Source organism: Cyprinus carpio, chromosome B9 (assembly GCF_018340385.1).
Source record: "Cyprinus carpio isolate SPL01 chromosome B9, ASM1834038v1, whole genome shotgun sequence".
Lineage (NCBI taxonomy): Eukaryota > Metazoa > Chordata > Actinopteri > Cypriniformes > Cyprinidae > Cyprinus > Cyprinus carpio.
Genome location: NC_056605.1, coordinates 30,710,594 through 30,726,216, shown reverse-complemented (window position 1 = coordinate 30,726,216; position 15,623 = coordinate 30,710,594). Strand labels below are relative to the sequence as shown.

The window sequence follows — 15,623 nt, the reverse complement described above, 5'->3', positions numbered from 1 at the left end:
GATGGCATCTTAAAGGAATAATTATCTCAGAAATGGACATTTGGTCATTTTCATATGGAAGCCCATTTCTGCCATGAAATATAAACATAAATACCTTTTTTTTTTTTTTTTTTACTTATTTTATACATAACAACAAAAAAAAAACAAATAACAAAGAACTGAGAAAAAAGTCAGAAATGTGAGATATAAACTAAGAATTCCAAGATATAAACTTAAGTCTTACAAACTTATGTTATGGTTTGAAAATAAATAATAATTGCAAGATGTAAACTTTTCTCAGAATTGAATTTAAATATTACATTTTTTATTCTCAATTTTGAGGGAAAAAAGTCCAAATTGATGATAAAAAGTTAGTTAAAAAAAGTCATAATTGTGAGGTAAAAAAAAAAAAATCATAATTTTTCATGTGGCAGAAACCAGCTTCCATATTTTCTTCACCTGTATGTTATTTATCTGAACTGTTTTCCGATGTCATTCTCATAGACCATTGTTTCTAGCAAGAGAGAATTGGCTCACATTAAATCATCGTAATACAATGACATAAACATGTTCTGGTTGTAAAGATAATTCCAGTGTCATACAGTTCTTTGGCTGCATCACAGAGAATTGAAAGTATGAACCGTACCGTTTCTCCTTATTCACCTTAACCATTTTTAATTGCTTTGTCACCTACTACATATACAGGTATTTAAAAATGAACTATTTTTGTGCAGAATATCTTCAGCTCTGGGCTCATTTTCCTCCTCCAGTTTGTTTCTTACTCATGTCTCGGCCCTTTTCCTTCCTTATCTTGAATGGTGTTATGATCAACCAATCCTGATGATTTCCTGTAATAGCCTGTGTACAGTGTGACAGGAGTGACTTGTAAAATCAAGGCAGAGCAACTGCATGGAATAAACACTGCTGTACTGTACCAAACTCTGCCGCCTCTGCTCTTTCTGTTCTGATCTTGTGATTAGTTTAACTCAAAGAGGTTTCAAATGTGCTGTATATATCCATTAAAGCCATAAATACAGTATTTCAGCAAGATTAATTTTTAATGAGCCGAAAAGAATACACGTCACACCTCTATTTATCAATTTGCACTGGCTACCAATAGCTGCTCGCATAAAATTCAAGGCATTGATGTTTGCATACAAAACCACCACTGGCTCTTCACTCCTTTACCTAAATTCATTACTTCAGACTTTATGTGTCCTCTAGAAGCTTGCGTTCTGCAAGTGAACATTGCTTGATTGTGCCATCCCAAAGAAGCACAAAGTCACTTTTACGGACTTTTAAATAAAATGTTCCCTCCTGGTGGAATGACCTGCTCGACTCTATCAGAGCAGCTGAGTCCTTAGCCATCTTCAAGAATCGGCTAAAACACATCTCTTCCATCTTTATTTGACCCTCTAACTTTTTTCACTCACTATTCTAATTCTATTAAAAAAAAAAAAAAAAAAAATAATAAATCTAACTACCTTTCTAATCTTTTTCTATTCTATTCTGTTTTCTTTTTATTTATTTTATTATTTAAAAGCCCTTGCTACGTATACTGTGTTTAGGCTAACTGAGACTTGTTGTAGCACTTATATTTCATTGCTCTTTTGTTGTTTTTGATTTCTTCCATTGTCCTCATTTGTAAGTCGCTTTGGATAAAAGCGTCTGCTAAATGACTAAATGTAAATGTAAATGTAAATATTTCATGTCCATTCACTTATACCAGGTGTGAAGTATGAGGCAGAACAGAGTTGAAGTGCCAGATAACATATCTAAAATAGAGTTGCATGTTCGAAGTTCACAAATTTTATTGCATTTGCAGTTTACAGAGGATGAGATAATCAGACTGCAGCCAACGAGAAAAAAAACTGTTGTATTTTCCAAATGTAAAATGTATCAGGTGTAAAACAAACTCTTCTCAATCCCAGCAAGCACAAAGTGTTTCTAGGCTATAGCATCCCATAAAGTTACATTTCGGTTACGGTTTACATTTACATTTGGCAGACGCTTTTATCCAAATCAACTTACAAATGAGGACAATGGGAGCAATCAAAATCAACAAAAGAGCAATGATATACAAGTGCTATAACAAGCTTAACGCAGTACATGTAGAAAGGGCTTTTTAAATTTTATAATAAAAAAAACGATAGAATAGAAAAAGAATAGAGGAAGCTAGTGTTAGAGGTCTTTTTTGCTTTTGTTAATTGTATAATAAAAAAAAAAAAATTCAAAAAGTATTTTTTTTTTTTAAAGAATAGAATTAGAATAGAGAGTGCTAGAGTTAGAGGGTCAAATAAAGATGGATGAGATGTGTTTTTAGCTGATTCTTGAAGATGGTTAAGGACTCAGCTGCTGGGGTTGAGTTGGGCAGGTCATTCCTCCAGGAGGGAACAGTTACTGTAAAAGTCTGTGAAAGTGACTTTGTGCTTCTTTGGGATGAACAAATGAACGTTCACTTGCAGAACGCAAGCTTCATAGAGGTACTGTACATAAGTAATGAATTTAGGTAAAGGAGTGCAGAGCCAGTGGTGGTTTTGTATGCAAACATCAATGCTTTGAATTTTATGCGAGCAGATATTGGTAGCCAGTGCAAATTAATAAACAGAGGTGTGACGTGCATTCTTTTTGGCTAATTGAAAATGAATCTTGCTTCCGTGTTCTGGATTAATTGTAAAGGTTTGATAGAAGAGTCTGGAAGACCTGCCAAGAGAGCGTTGCAATAGTCCAGCCTGGACACAACAACTGTAACTGTTGCATTGCTGCAATTCACATACTGGGATTACAGGTCCAGACATAAAAATACATTACTTAAACTATTAAATACTATAAGATAAGATACAGTAACCCCTGATCTCGTCTGTGTCTCTGGCGAACTCGTGGGTTGCGTTGGAATTTAAACCTTACATTTACATTTTTTTTATCCAAAGAACTTACAGAAAAAGATCAAAAGTGATTTGTCAGAGACAGCGGTTTTTGTAATACACAGTGCCAGGTTTACTGATGTAAAAGGCTTTCAGTTATGAATGACTCGTGTTTACCTCAGTAATTAAATTTAGTATCTAATTACGATAGCTTATTGAATGTATGAATAATGAAAATATGAAAGCAGTACAACTGTTTTTGACATTAATATTAAATGAGAAATGTTTCTTGAGCAGCAAATAAGCATATTGGAATCAGTGTTGGGTAAGTTACTCTAAAAAGTAATTAATTACTAGTTACCAATTACATTTTCAACAGTGTTATTGTGTAATTACTCTCTCCAAAAAGTATTTAATTACTTACTAATTACTTTCTAAATCCTATCAACCTCGACAAGTTAATGATACAAGGATAGACATGAAACGCTTCTTTAAATTCTTTCAAATAAATAATAGATAACTACATACATTATTCTGGTCACTCTTTAGATAAGAGTTCAATTCTAACTATTAACTAACTATTAACTGTGACTTTTGCATCAATATACTCCTAACTACTGCTTATTAATACTTAGTAAAGTATAAGTTTAAGAATTGGGTAAGATTAAGGATTTAGAATAAGGTCTTGCAGAATAAGACATTAATATGTGCTTTTAAGTAATAATAAACAGTCAATATCCCAGCAACTAGTTAATAGTGAGACTTGGACGCTAAAGTGTTACCAATATTCTTATTAACTCACCAGAGTATTTAAACTGAGAAGGGTTCATAAAAAGCATGTATTTTAAGTTTAGACTTTAAATTGTGATGTTAAATCCACTTTTGTATTGTATTGTGTATAAATGTTCTACAGTCTATACACATCAATTACATAAGAAGTAACTGTAATTAAATTACAGAAAAAAATAAGAGTAATCCCTTACTGTACTTTTTCAAGGGAAAAGTAATTAAATTACAGTAACTAATTACACCCAGCACTGGTTAGAGTGTTTTCTGAAGATCATGTGACACTGAAGACTGGAGTAATGATGCTGAAAATGTCATATTTGATCACAGCAATAAATTACATTTAACATATATTCACAAAGAAAACGGGTTTTTTTTTATTGTAATAATATTTTACAGTTTTACTGTATTTCTGATCAAATAAATGAAGCCTAGGTGAGCAGAAAAGTCTTCTTTCAAAAACATTAAAAAATTATTCCAAACTTTTGTGATTTTCACCTGAGAGCATTTCAAACTTTTGACATTGTATTACGGGAAAACAAATAAAAATACTTTTTTTGAACTTTGAAGTTAACATTGTTATGTTTTCGGTTACTATGCAGCACCAAATACATTCATGAAATTAAAATTTTCTATTACTTATAATGTTCAAGTTTAACTAGTATAAACATATATTCAAAGGAGCTTTGTAAATAAAATATTGTGAATCATATGTTGAAACAAACTTGAACAAAGTGACCAGGATCACAAACACATCTGAACGAATATAGAATCTAGAACTTATCTTCAACAGACTCTAACAGACATCTGAACACATTTCTGAAGTAAATGTTAATGAAGTTACATTTTTCCAAAGCTGAATGAAAATGGAAATGAATCCGCAGAACCTGCCGTGTCCTGTGTGGAAGAGTTCTGCTGAGGGCTCACCGTCCCAAACGAGAAGGAAAACTCCTCTTGACGACTCTCGGCTTCATCGAACAGGAAACCTGCAGAGAAACCATATTAATGGATGGAAATGTGCATGAAATAGGTTTAATCTATTTATGCTATTTTCTCTGTGTTTGGTGTGCAATGTGTCCTCTGAAAAAAAGGTACAAAAGCTGTCACTGGTGGTACCTTTCTAGATACTAACAGGTACACTTTAGGTACAGATATGTACCTTTAAGGTTCCAATATGAACCCTTTAAATAGAAAAGTGTACCATTTGAAAAGGTACCGCCCCAGTGACAACTTCTGCACTTTTTTCGTAAGAGTGTGGCTATGTTCTGGACAGGTTTGGATGTTAGATATTACTCATGTTCATTCTTCACCTGAGAACTTGGGTGCCAATCCTGGTGACTTCTGTTACCAGAAACACAAAATCAGCTTTCAGACCTTTAAAACGTTCAAACTTAATTACAAACATCAGAAATACCCTGTCGCTGAAATAGGAGCTTGTGAAGGTAAATGGAGATGCCTACAACATAAGCACACAAACATACACACAGATGAAGTAATGAAACTGTTTTTGATGAAACGATGCATGTGTGAGTCTTCCAGCTTCTGAAGTTCACCTCTTCTGCAGCAAAATCACAACCCAGCTTAGAGAACGCAGGTGTACTTGGACCAGAATTCATGGAGAAGACGAAAGCGGGCGACTTGGTGTCTGAGATCTCCTGCCGTCCAGGTGAGGAACTGGGACTGTTGCTGTTAACAGATCGAACAGTTATCAGTCTCAAACTAGTACTAGATTCATCAATGAATGTTACATATTGATAGAATGAAGATACAAGTTCCTCTAAATGTAATTTAGTTAACAATCACTCAACCACTTCACTCCAAGACTAGTTGTGCAGGTTTTTAGTGTGCAATAAAAAAAAAAGGAATGGATTGCAATTAATACAATTTTTAAAAAAAAAAATCTCCTACACTTCTTATTTCACTATTTCTTATATACCTCATGTTTTAGCAGTTTTTTTTAGTTTTTTTTTATAGCTTTTTTTTTATTGTATTTTTCTTAATATGGATTGCCTTGTTGTATTGTGTTGTCATTTGTAAGTCGCTTTTGGTAAAAGCATCTGCTAAATGAATAAATGTAAATGTAGGTGCATCCCTGAGAAATGCATAAAGTAAAACGGGTTGCAAATGTTGACTTTAGACTAATGTAAGTGACAGTTTGCAGCATATAGAGGCCAAGGATGCTTCATCATGAACACAGACGAATGGGTCGTACTTTAGAGAGAAGGTGGGGGTGGTCGGCATGGCTTTTATTCTAGCCGGTGATGGAGGAGGACATAAGCCACGCTCATTCACTGTGTCCTCCTGAGCATCTGCTGTGGTCACCTCCAAGCGCTCTTCCTCCTCCTCCTCTGATATTTCCACCATGAGCTCAGAAGCACATGAAACATTCATATTCCCCTCCTGCATTCATTCAAAGAGATAATATTAGAATATTTAAACAACCAGTCAAAAGGTTGGACTAAGTAAGATTTGCTAATGTTTTTTTTTTGGGGGGGGGGGCTCAACAAGGCTGCATTTATTTGATCAAAAAGAAGGTAAAAATTGTGAAATATTATTACAATTTTAAATAACTGTTTTCTATGTGAATATATTATAAAATGAAATTTATTTTCAGCATCATTACTCCAGTCTTCAGTGTCACATGATCTTCAGAAATCATACTAATATGCTGATTTGCTGCTCAAAAAACATTTCTGATTATTATCAGTGTTGAAAACAGTTGTGCTGCTTCATATTTTTTGTGGAAACTGAGATACACAACCATTCAAAGGTTTAGGGTAATTCAGATTTTTTTTTAAATGAAAATACTTTTATTCAGCAAGGATGCATTAAATTGACCATACAGTAGGTGGCAGTAAAGCCATTTATAATGTTCCAAAAGATTTTTACTTGTAATAAATGCTGTTTAAAAAAGGTTTTAAAGGATCCCACACAAGCAGCAAAAACACTGATACGCATTTTAGTATCTTTTTGACCAGCAGTATATATTTGAATCATTTAAAATCAGTTATGTGGGTGATCACTGTGTTTCAACTGTACCAGTTCATTCGCCTCCTCTGACTGCTTCTGATCACCTTCTTGCATTTGATCTAAAATGAAAGGATTGTTATTGGACAGTGTGTGTGCCCACTGAGGTTTATTTTGTGATACTCTCAATATATTAAAATATGCTGGTGTTTACCTTCTCCAGTTTCAGCCTTCGTCCACAGGCCGTGGTGAAATGTGTCAGTTTGAGATTCACTTTCAGCTGTTTTATCCTTATTTTCCTCAGAAGGACCTTCATCTGCATATTCTTCAGGCCTCTGGAAGTCACAGAATTCACAATGCCTTGTCTCAACATAATAATTTTTTAAAAGAAGTCAGCCAGTTTGGATGTTTCTCAATCCTTCGAGTAGATTTAGCTGCAGTGAACAGCAGAAGAACAGTAAGAAGTAAAGTTCTGGCACATCCAACTATTAATTTCATCAATACATTGGCAGAGGGAGTCAATGGGGCTGTAGTCATTTGGCGATAAGGATAGGTAAATCTGTGTATTATCAGCATAGCTGTTATAGGCAATTTGGTTCTTCTCATTATTTGACTTAGTGGGAGCATATACAGGCTAAACGAGAGCGGTGCAAGAATTGAGCCTTGTGGGACTCCGCATGTCATTTAGCTGCAGAAGTACAGTACCTGCATTATTGGGTCTTGATAAGGGTCCATTTCATCAAATGACTCCCTGTTTTCAGTTTGTGGGACGTCATTGTCTTGACACTTACTGCTATTTTCATAGCAGAAAGAATGTTAATTAAAATATAGCCACAAACCAGACAAAATAATAATAATAATCTGCTGTGAAGACAAAATACCTGTCAGCAGCATCAGTGACTGGCTCATCTTCACCTACCAAAACACAAGATCTGTATTAAAAGACATATAAATACATTTTTAAAAACATTATTTATGTGTTCTGTAATTCTACATGAGGAGGAAACGGGTGAATTACCCAGTGCTGCCATCAGCATTGTCTCCTTCTCCAGTATCTGTTCTTCCGTTGCTCTGATTCTCCTCTCGATCTCCTCATTCTCGGCTTGAATCTTCAGCAGTTTCTGAGCCAGTGAGTTCTGACAGTATCGATCCTTATACTGCTGAAACACGTTCCTGTAGCTCTCCATCCTCTCCTGGAAGATTTTCCTTCAAAGACCAAGCATCTTTAACCCTTTAAAGCCTACCGTGTCACATTTAATATGCGATTTTCCAAGGCCTTTAAATTAAACATGATTGCTCACAATCTACATGCTTGCACTTACTGTAAATATCATCATATTAGTGGGAAATATAATGAGATAACTGGTATTTATATCATTGTATGTAAGTATCTGCTATATTGTTATAAAGATCTCATCGATTTATATTACAAGCATCACATATTCATCCTAATTTTTGGACATATATATATCAGCATCCGCACCAAATTGCATCTTTTCCCCCAAGTTTGGGCCACCGAGTTGTTTTTGTCTTCTTATTCTCACTTTATTTACATTTAGCAGACGTTTTCATCCGAAGCGACTTACAAATAAGGTCAATAGACGCAACCAAACCCAACAAAAGAGCAATAATACGCATGTGTATATAAATATAAAACATTGCTCTTTTGTTGATTTTGATTGCTTCCATTGTCCTCATTTGTAAGTCGCTTTGGATAATCTAACTATATTAGACTATATGAGCAATAAAAGCTTGATGTACCAAATAAACACACATGCACACTCTTCCATATTTTGTCTGAAGGTTCAATAAACTGTTCCATATTTTTATGACTATCACTTCATTTGTGAAGCTTGACCTACACGTCTTGATTATAGCCGTCCCGTCTCTTCTCTAGCTCAGCTTCCAGTGTCTTCTCATACTGAAGCAGCAGATGTCCGGTTCGCTGGAGGCTGATATCAGAACATTCATGTTTATATCATACTCAGTTGGGGACTTGAAGACACAATGTTGTCAGCCTCACACTTCGCCGTACTTCTTAGTGTTTTCTTTGATAAACCTCAGAGTGTTTTGTTTTTGCTGGACCTCCTCGCTGAGTCTGCTCAGGCTCTTGTGAGTCGTGCTGATGTAATCCTTCTTCTCCTGAATGTTGGACTCACAAACTGAAAACACAGCACACAGAGCAGATTATGACATCTGTCGTTCTTCACAAGTGAGAAATTCTCCAATTAGGAGAGCTTTTTTAATTTCCTGTGTTTTAAAAACGTACTTTGTATTTGTTGTTTGAGGTCATCCTTCTTCTGAGCAAGTTCTCGTGTTTCTATACCTGTTTATATATTACAGTATACAGTACATATCAAGTTAAACGCGTCAGAATATGTAAACACGTTACGAAACGAAGCGTTCTCAGTAACGTTACGTTACCTAACTGCAGCAGCAGGTTGTCCAGTTGATTAACCGTCTGCTCCTCCATTCAAAACACTCACAAATACCACACGGATCACGTAAATATATCTATTTTCCAATCTAACGGTGTAACATAACTCAAATATGCATTTGAAAGGCGAATACTGCGCGTTTTGTAGTATTTTAAACAGAGCTCGTGCGCGTCAGTTACAGCGGCCGTTACTAACGTTACTTCGCGAGACTTTGAACCAACTGCCACTCTGTTGGCAAATAACCAACCGAAGCTACAGAAACAAGGCCAATATTTTTTTGTTGATGATTTATTATCAATTATTTATTACCAGTAAATGAGCCTGCAACATATTAAACTGAAACTACCATTTTATCTAAAAAGTAAAAACAGAATTTTACAAAAATCAAAGTGGGAACAAAACTCATTTAACAAGCAACCATATATTTAAAAAAAAAAAAAAAAAAAAAAAGCTCCAAAAACCGCGACCCGGGTTTTATATATATATATATATATATATATATTTTTTTTTTTTTTTTTTTTCACGCAACTTTACAAAAATATAAAAAAATTAAAATAATAAAGAAGCCCATAGTCGCGGATTTGGCGGTTACATAATATTTTATTGGAATAAAAAAAGAATAATTTTCAAATAAATTAAATGATAAATATGGCATTTGCTAAATAAACTATTAAAAGTAAATAAATTAAGTATTCTGAATAAATAATTAAAATGATTTGACCATGTTGAGTCACATAAAACTTTTTTTTTACTTGCATTTATTAATTAATTATTTTACTAAATGAGCATTTATTTTATTAAAATAAATGTGCAAATTTAATGTTATACAGACAGAGACATATACACAAATACGCGGAAAATGCTATTTAAAAATAAATATTGACGATGAGGATCAAGACAATAGTAGTTCACTGGACTGTCATGGATTGTACGTCTCAGCTAGAGGAGGGGCTTCGGTTTATCGTCGTCTGATTGGACAGGAGAGACGTTCCAGATTCTGTGGGCGGGGCTTGCGTTCATTGTGGCCCAGGCGCATCTGCATGGCGGCTGCCTCTGGACAGCAAACACAGCAAAGCGTTTCATCGCATCAGTTTCACAGCGGTTCTTTCATGCATTTGCATCTGGTAGGTAAGAAATAAGATTGCAGTTCTTATGAATTGAGCAGTCGTTGTGAATAAGAGGTTTGTTAGTGTAGATGCTGGTCTGGGTGTGATCAGGCTCTCGGGCGTTACACAACACTGATTCAGAGTCAGCACGGGTTCAGATGAAGGGCTTTAGTTTGAGATGATGTGTTTTTGTGACTGGCTCTACTGTACTCCTGCTCGTGTGTCTCCTTCTGGTCTTTGTTTCTCTGACAATAGAGCTGAATGAACGGAGGGGGGTTGTTGTGTAGGCTATTGTACAGCTCAGTGTTATTTTAATATTTTTTAAATATACTTTTCAGCATTTATTAATATCTTAAATCAGCTTTTATTTGTATATTTTCAGTTTTCATTTAAATTCCTGTTTGTTTTAATCATTTTGTTATGTGCTGCTCATTTAGGTTTATTAATATTGTTATATGCATTAGCAATTTTGTTGTGTTATTGTCATTCTTATTAGTTTTTTTTAATAGTTCTATTATCTTTATTTCAGTTTTGGTAATTTTATTACTTCAACCTTAACTTATTTTATTCCAGTTAGCTGCCACGGCAACATTTCTAATTAGTACTTTTGTCATTAGTTTATTTTTTACTTACTTTAATTTCAGTTAGTTGCCACATCTCTAATTTTATGTGCTTTTGCATTTTTTTTTAAATATTTCTATTGAACTTGAATTTATTTCATTACAGTTTTAGTTATTGTAGTGATTCAATCTAAACTTGTCTCTGTAATTCTTAATTTTCTAATTTTATGTGCTTTTGCATTTTTTTTATTACTTTTTTAATATTTCTATTTAACTTTAATTTATTTTATTACAGTTTTAGTAATTGTAGTGCTTCAATCTAAACTTGTCTCTGTAATTCTTAATTTTCTAATTTTATGTGCTTTTTTTTCTTTTTTTTTATATTTCTATTTAACTTGAATTTATTTTCTTACAGTTTTAGTAATTGTAGTGCTTCAGCCTAAACTTGTCTATGTAATGCTTAATTTTCTAATTAATTCTAATTCCTAAACATTTTTAATTTTAGTTTTTTTGTGCTTTTTATTTTTGTATGTTTTTAATATTTATATTAAGCATTAATACTGATAATACTGTTAATACTAATAATTTATTTTTATTTCAATTTTAGTAATTTAAGCACTTCAACCATACCTTTTCGGATTATTTCTCAATTTTCAAAATTTTACTTTAGGTTTATTTCAATAAAAAAAATATATATATATTTACATATTTTAATTAACAGTTACAACACTGACACATGTCTGCTATTATTTCTTCAGTAAAAGCAAAAAAAAAAAAATATTTAATGCACGTTGAACCCTATAGTGGGGCATGTTGTCACAATGTGAATATATGTATGATTTAGAAAAAATATGTGATATCTTGCCTCATAATTAATATACTCATAAGCTCTCATGTATACATTTATATTCTTTACCTTTTAGTTCAAGTCAGCCCAAAATAATGTCATGTTTTCCTTATTTTCCTGTTTGAGTGAATGCATGCCAAATATCAACTGTGCATCATGTTTCTCTCTCATTCCCGCAGGCTTGTCATGTTTGGATGGAGTAAATAGCCTTCTCCAGTCTCTCTGAAGTTGTAGCTCCTCCCAAAGCTTGTGAGACACTAACATGGAGCAGGTGGAGCAGCTCAGGTCTGACAGCCCTCAGCTGGAGTCTGTAAGGTCAGAGGTCTCAGAAGGGCAGGTGGATGAAGGAAGCAGCGGCACTAGCACTCGAAGGAAGAGGAGAAAGCGAGAACACCGGCCGGAGTCCATCATCGTCTACCGCTCTGATCCAGAGAGAGCCGCTGGTGAAGAAGACCATGGAGGAGACAGTGAGGGTGGAGAGAGGAACTCTGAAGAGGGAGCCACGTTTCTGAACAACCCCAGCAGTGAAGGTGAAGCATGCAATCTAGTGTGAAAAGGATTTGGACACATAAGCCACCACCTAGTCTTTCCACTATAAAACAAAATATTAAAATCAGTTTCGCTCACAAAAAATAAGTCAGTTTGGTTATAAATTAGAATCCAGGATGACAGTGTCAAGGTTGATCAGCCTCAGTTTGTGAAACAGTGGTTCAGTGAGCATCAGGAATCATTTTCATCTTTGAATTTGGCACCACAGAGTCCTGAGCTTAACCCTGCTGGAGGTCTTCAGGATGAATGTAATTCTTGATGGAAATAAATGTTCAGAATTAGAATGCCTTTATTGGCATTACAACAAAATTCAGTGCAACTCAAGCAGAATACAAAACACATTTAAATATTTATAAATACTTATTTAAATTCAGACAGCAACTTTTTTGGCCAGGTAGTGTATTAATACTTTAATAGTTAAGAATACTTAAGAATTTAATACTTTTAGTCTGCATAAAATCAATCAAAAGTGACTGTAAAGACGTTAACTGTACGTATAATGTTACAAAAGATTTCAATTTCAAATAAATGCTGTTCTTTGGAATCTTTTATTCATCAAAAAATGCTGAAAAATATAAGTGTGTCACAACTTTTTTCAACATTGTTGATAATCAGAAATGTTTCTTGAGCATCAAATCAGCATATTAAAATGATTTCTGAAGATCATGTGACACTGAAGACTGGAGTAATGATGCTAAAAATACAGCTTTGCATCACAAGAATAAATTACATTTTACAATATATTAATAGAAAACAGTTATTTTGAATTTTAATAATATTTCACAATGTTACTGTTGTTACTGCATTTTTAAATCAAATAAATGCAGCCTCGGTGAGCAGAAGAGACTTCTTTTAAAACATTTAAAAGTCTTGTTTTGAACAGTAAAGTCAAAAGTTAGTAAAGTTTCCTTTGCACCAAAAGTCAGACCTATTTTAGATTTTCACCACCATTTCCACCCTCTCTCTGACCCTTACTGATAATCTTAAATGATCATACAAATAATCAAATCTTTGTTGTCCAATGAACAATGTCTCAAAACAACCTTTCTCTCAAAAACAAACTTACAAAATGAACTGAAAATAATATAATTAGTTACTTTCAATAGCATAAATAGACTTCTAACATTTCACATCTCTTAGTGAACGATTCCGTCTATGGTTAAAAGTCAAAATTGCCAAAAAGTATGTCAAAAGTGTACATTTTTTTCATTGGACAGTGACAAAATGCTATTTCTTCATAAGTGGGGAAGAACTTAAGTTGTGAAATTTATTTTACTGTTTTATTTTTTTTTTTTTTCTATATTTATTTCTATTTGACTGAATATAAACCTAACAGAGCACTCAGATCATTAGGATCGAGTCCGTTAGAAATACCAAGGGTTCACACAAAACAAGGGGAGTCTGCTTTTAGCTATTAATGGCACGCGCAGTTGGAACCAGCTTCCAGAACAGATCAGATGTGCTAAAACATTAGCCACATTTAAATCTAGACTCAAAACTCATCTGTTTAACTGTGCATTTACTGAATGAGCACTGTGCTGCGTCCGAACTGATTGCACTGTATTTTATATATAATCATTTTCAATCTTTAACTGTTTTAAATTCATTTTAAATCTAGTTTTTAAATTCCTTGTTTTATTGTTGTGATTATTTTTTGTAAAATTAATCTGTTATTAAACCAGTTTTAATTTCAGGTGTAAAGCAGCTCTACAAAAGATAGTACTGTAGTTCAATGTTGATTCAGTTCAGTTCAATAACTGTCAATGTTGCAAAGTTGGTGTCATTATGCAGCCTAATTCAGTTCCAATTTTGTTCTTACCTGAAAGTGTCAGTGCAGCTGAATCAGTAAATAAACAGAAACATAAAACATAGAACAGACAAATAAGTGTTAATGTTGTAAAATTCATCAATTATGAAACAAATTACATTTCAGCTGTAAAGTAGATGATAAAAATGGCATTAATCAGTTCAATGTTGATTCAGATTAGTTCAATAACTGTTGTGAAATTAGTGTCATAATGCAGCTTAATTCAGTTTTACCTGATAGTGTCAGTGCAGCTGAACCAATAATATTACTAAATATTAATTGTCTTTGTCCTAATATGTGATCCTGGAGCACAAAACCAGTCATAAGGGGTCTTTTTTTTAAAAAAAAAACTGAGAATAATAGGCTGAGATACAACTATTTGAAAATCTGGAATCTGAGGGTGCAAAAAAATCTAAATACTGAGAAAATCATCTTTAAAGTTGTCCAAATTAAGTTTTTAGCAATGCATATTACTAATCAAAAATTAAGTTTTGATATATTTATGGTAGGAAATTTACAAAATATCTTCATGGAACATGATCTTTACTTAATATCCTAATGATTTTTGGCATAAAAGAAAAATCAGTAATTTTGACACATACAATGTAGTTTTGGCTATTGCTACAAATATACCCCAGAGACTTGATTTTGTGCTCCAGGCTCACATATGAGGAATGCATTAAAAATACCGCAGCACTCTGGATTCTGTCTCATCCTAAATGAAATGTCTTGGCTTCATCAGGTTGGGCCGTGTCTCCAGATAGCCGCTACGTGACTCTCACCGGGACCATCACGCGCGGAAAGAAGAAAGGTCAGATGGTGGACATTCACGTCACGCTCACAGAGAAAGAGCTGCAAGAGATGGCCAGGTCAAAGGAGCGTCTGGATGCCGAATGCGGCGCTCGCGATGGATCGAGTCGCTCGTGTGGTTTCGGTCTTTCTCAGGGACCTCACGTCGTCCTGTGGAGCCTCTCCTGCGCTCCCGTCGTCTTCGTCCTGTCCTTCATCACCTCGTTTTACTACGGTACTCTCACTTGGTACAATATATTCCTGGTGTACAACGAGGAGCGGACGTTCTGCCATAAAATCTCGGTCTGCCCGTTCCTCATCATCTTCTACCCCGGGCTCATCGTGGCTCTCTCGCTGTCGCTGGGCTTGTACTCGGCCGTGGTGCAGGTGTCCTGGGCCTTCAGCGAATGGTGGCTGTCGGTCAGGGATCTGGAGAAGGGTTTCTGCGGATGGGCTTGTGGGAAGCTCGGACTGGAGGACTGTTCTCCGTACAGTGTAGTCGAGCTGCTGGACTCGGACACTATTTCAGGGAGTCTGCAGGGAAAGTCGCTGCAAACATCCTCGGTGTGAATATAGAAATCATCTCTGATGGTTACACAGCCCTGCATCTTCTGCAAAAAAGGCCTAGAATTGGCTAATTTGATGGTGCTGAGTTCAAAATTATCAACAAGAACTTTTCACCACATAGTTTTTTTTTTTTTTTTCACAAAATAGGGATGATTTTTCAAATGTTTCCATTTTAAAGTAATCGTTCTCCCAGAAATTCTAATTTTCTGAAAATGTCCTCACCATCATGTCATCCAAAATATAGATGAGTTTGTTTCTTCATCAGATTTGGAGAAATGTAGCATTGCATCCCTTGCTCCCAAATGGATGCTCTGCAGTGAATGGGTGCCGTCAGAATGAGAGTCCAGACAGCTGATAAATACAT

At 34.6% G+C, this 15,623-nt stretch overlaps 2 protein-coding genes across 5 annotated transcripts; one reads left to right on the top strand and one right to left on the bottom strand.

Moving 5' to 3' along the window:
- Positions 1–505: 505 nt before the first annotated feature.
- Positions 506–9,262, bottom strand: LOC109079873 (eukaryotic translation initiation factor 5B). 2 transcript variants are annotated; one of them, XM_042731907.1, is made up of 15 exons: positions 9,021–9,262; positions 8,866–8,922; positions 8,632–8,758; positions 8,459–8,548; positions 7,615–7,802; positions 7,478–7,511; positions 7,302–7,386; positions 6,811–6,931; positions 6,669–6,718; positions 5,842–6,029; positions 5,183–5,315; positions 5,044–5,085; positions 4,940–4,970; positions 4,474–4,615; positions 506–837 (listed from the first exon to the last, which is right to left on the bottom strand). In XM_042731907.1, the coding sequence occupies exons 1-15, from the start codon at positions 9,067–9,069 to the stop codon at positions 807–809; spliced, it is 1,368 nt and encodes a 455-aa protein (XP_042587841.1). In that variant the 5' UTR covers positions 9,070–9,262; the 3' UTR covers positions 506–806. The 2 variants fall into 2 exon arrangements, with proteins under 2 accessions (XP_042587841.1, XP_042587840.1); XM_042731906.1 differs by having other exon boundaries at positions 7,302–7,389; positions 9,021–9,261.
- Positions 9,263–9,970: 708 nt separating this feature from the next.
- Positions 9,971–15,511, top strand: LOC109100258 (transmembrane protein 169-like). 3 transcript variants are annotated; one of them, XM_019113746.2, is made up of 3 exons: positions 9,971–10,158; positions 11,727–12,077; positions 14,646–15,511. In XM_019113746.2, exons 2-3 carry the CDS (start codon positions 11,810–11,812, stop codon positions 15,260–15,262), a joined length of 885 nt encoding a protein of 294 aa, XP_018969291.2. In that variant the 5' UTR covers positions 9,971–10,158; positions 11,727–11,809; the 3' UTR covers positions 15,263–15,511. The 3 variants fall into 3 exon arrangements, with proteins under 3 accessions (XP_018969291.2, XP_042587837.1, XP_042587838.1); XM_042731903.1 differs by having other exon boundaries at positions 9,971–10,162; XM_042731904.1 differs by lacking the exon at positions 9,971–10,158 and adding an exon at positions 10,209–10,373.
- Positions 15,512–15,623: the final 112 nt, after the last annotated feature.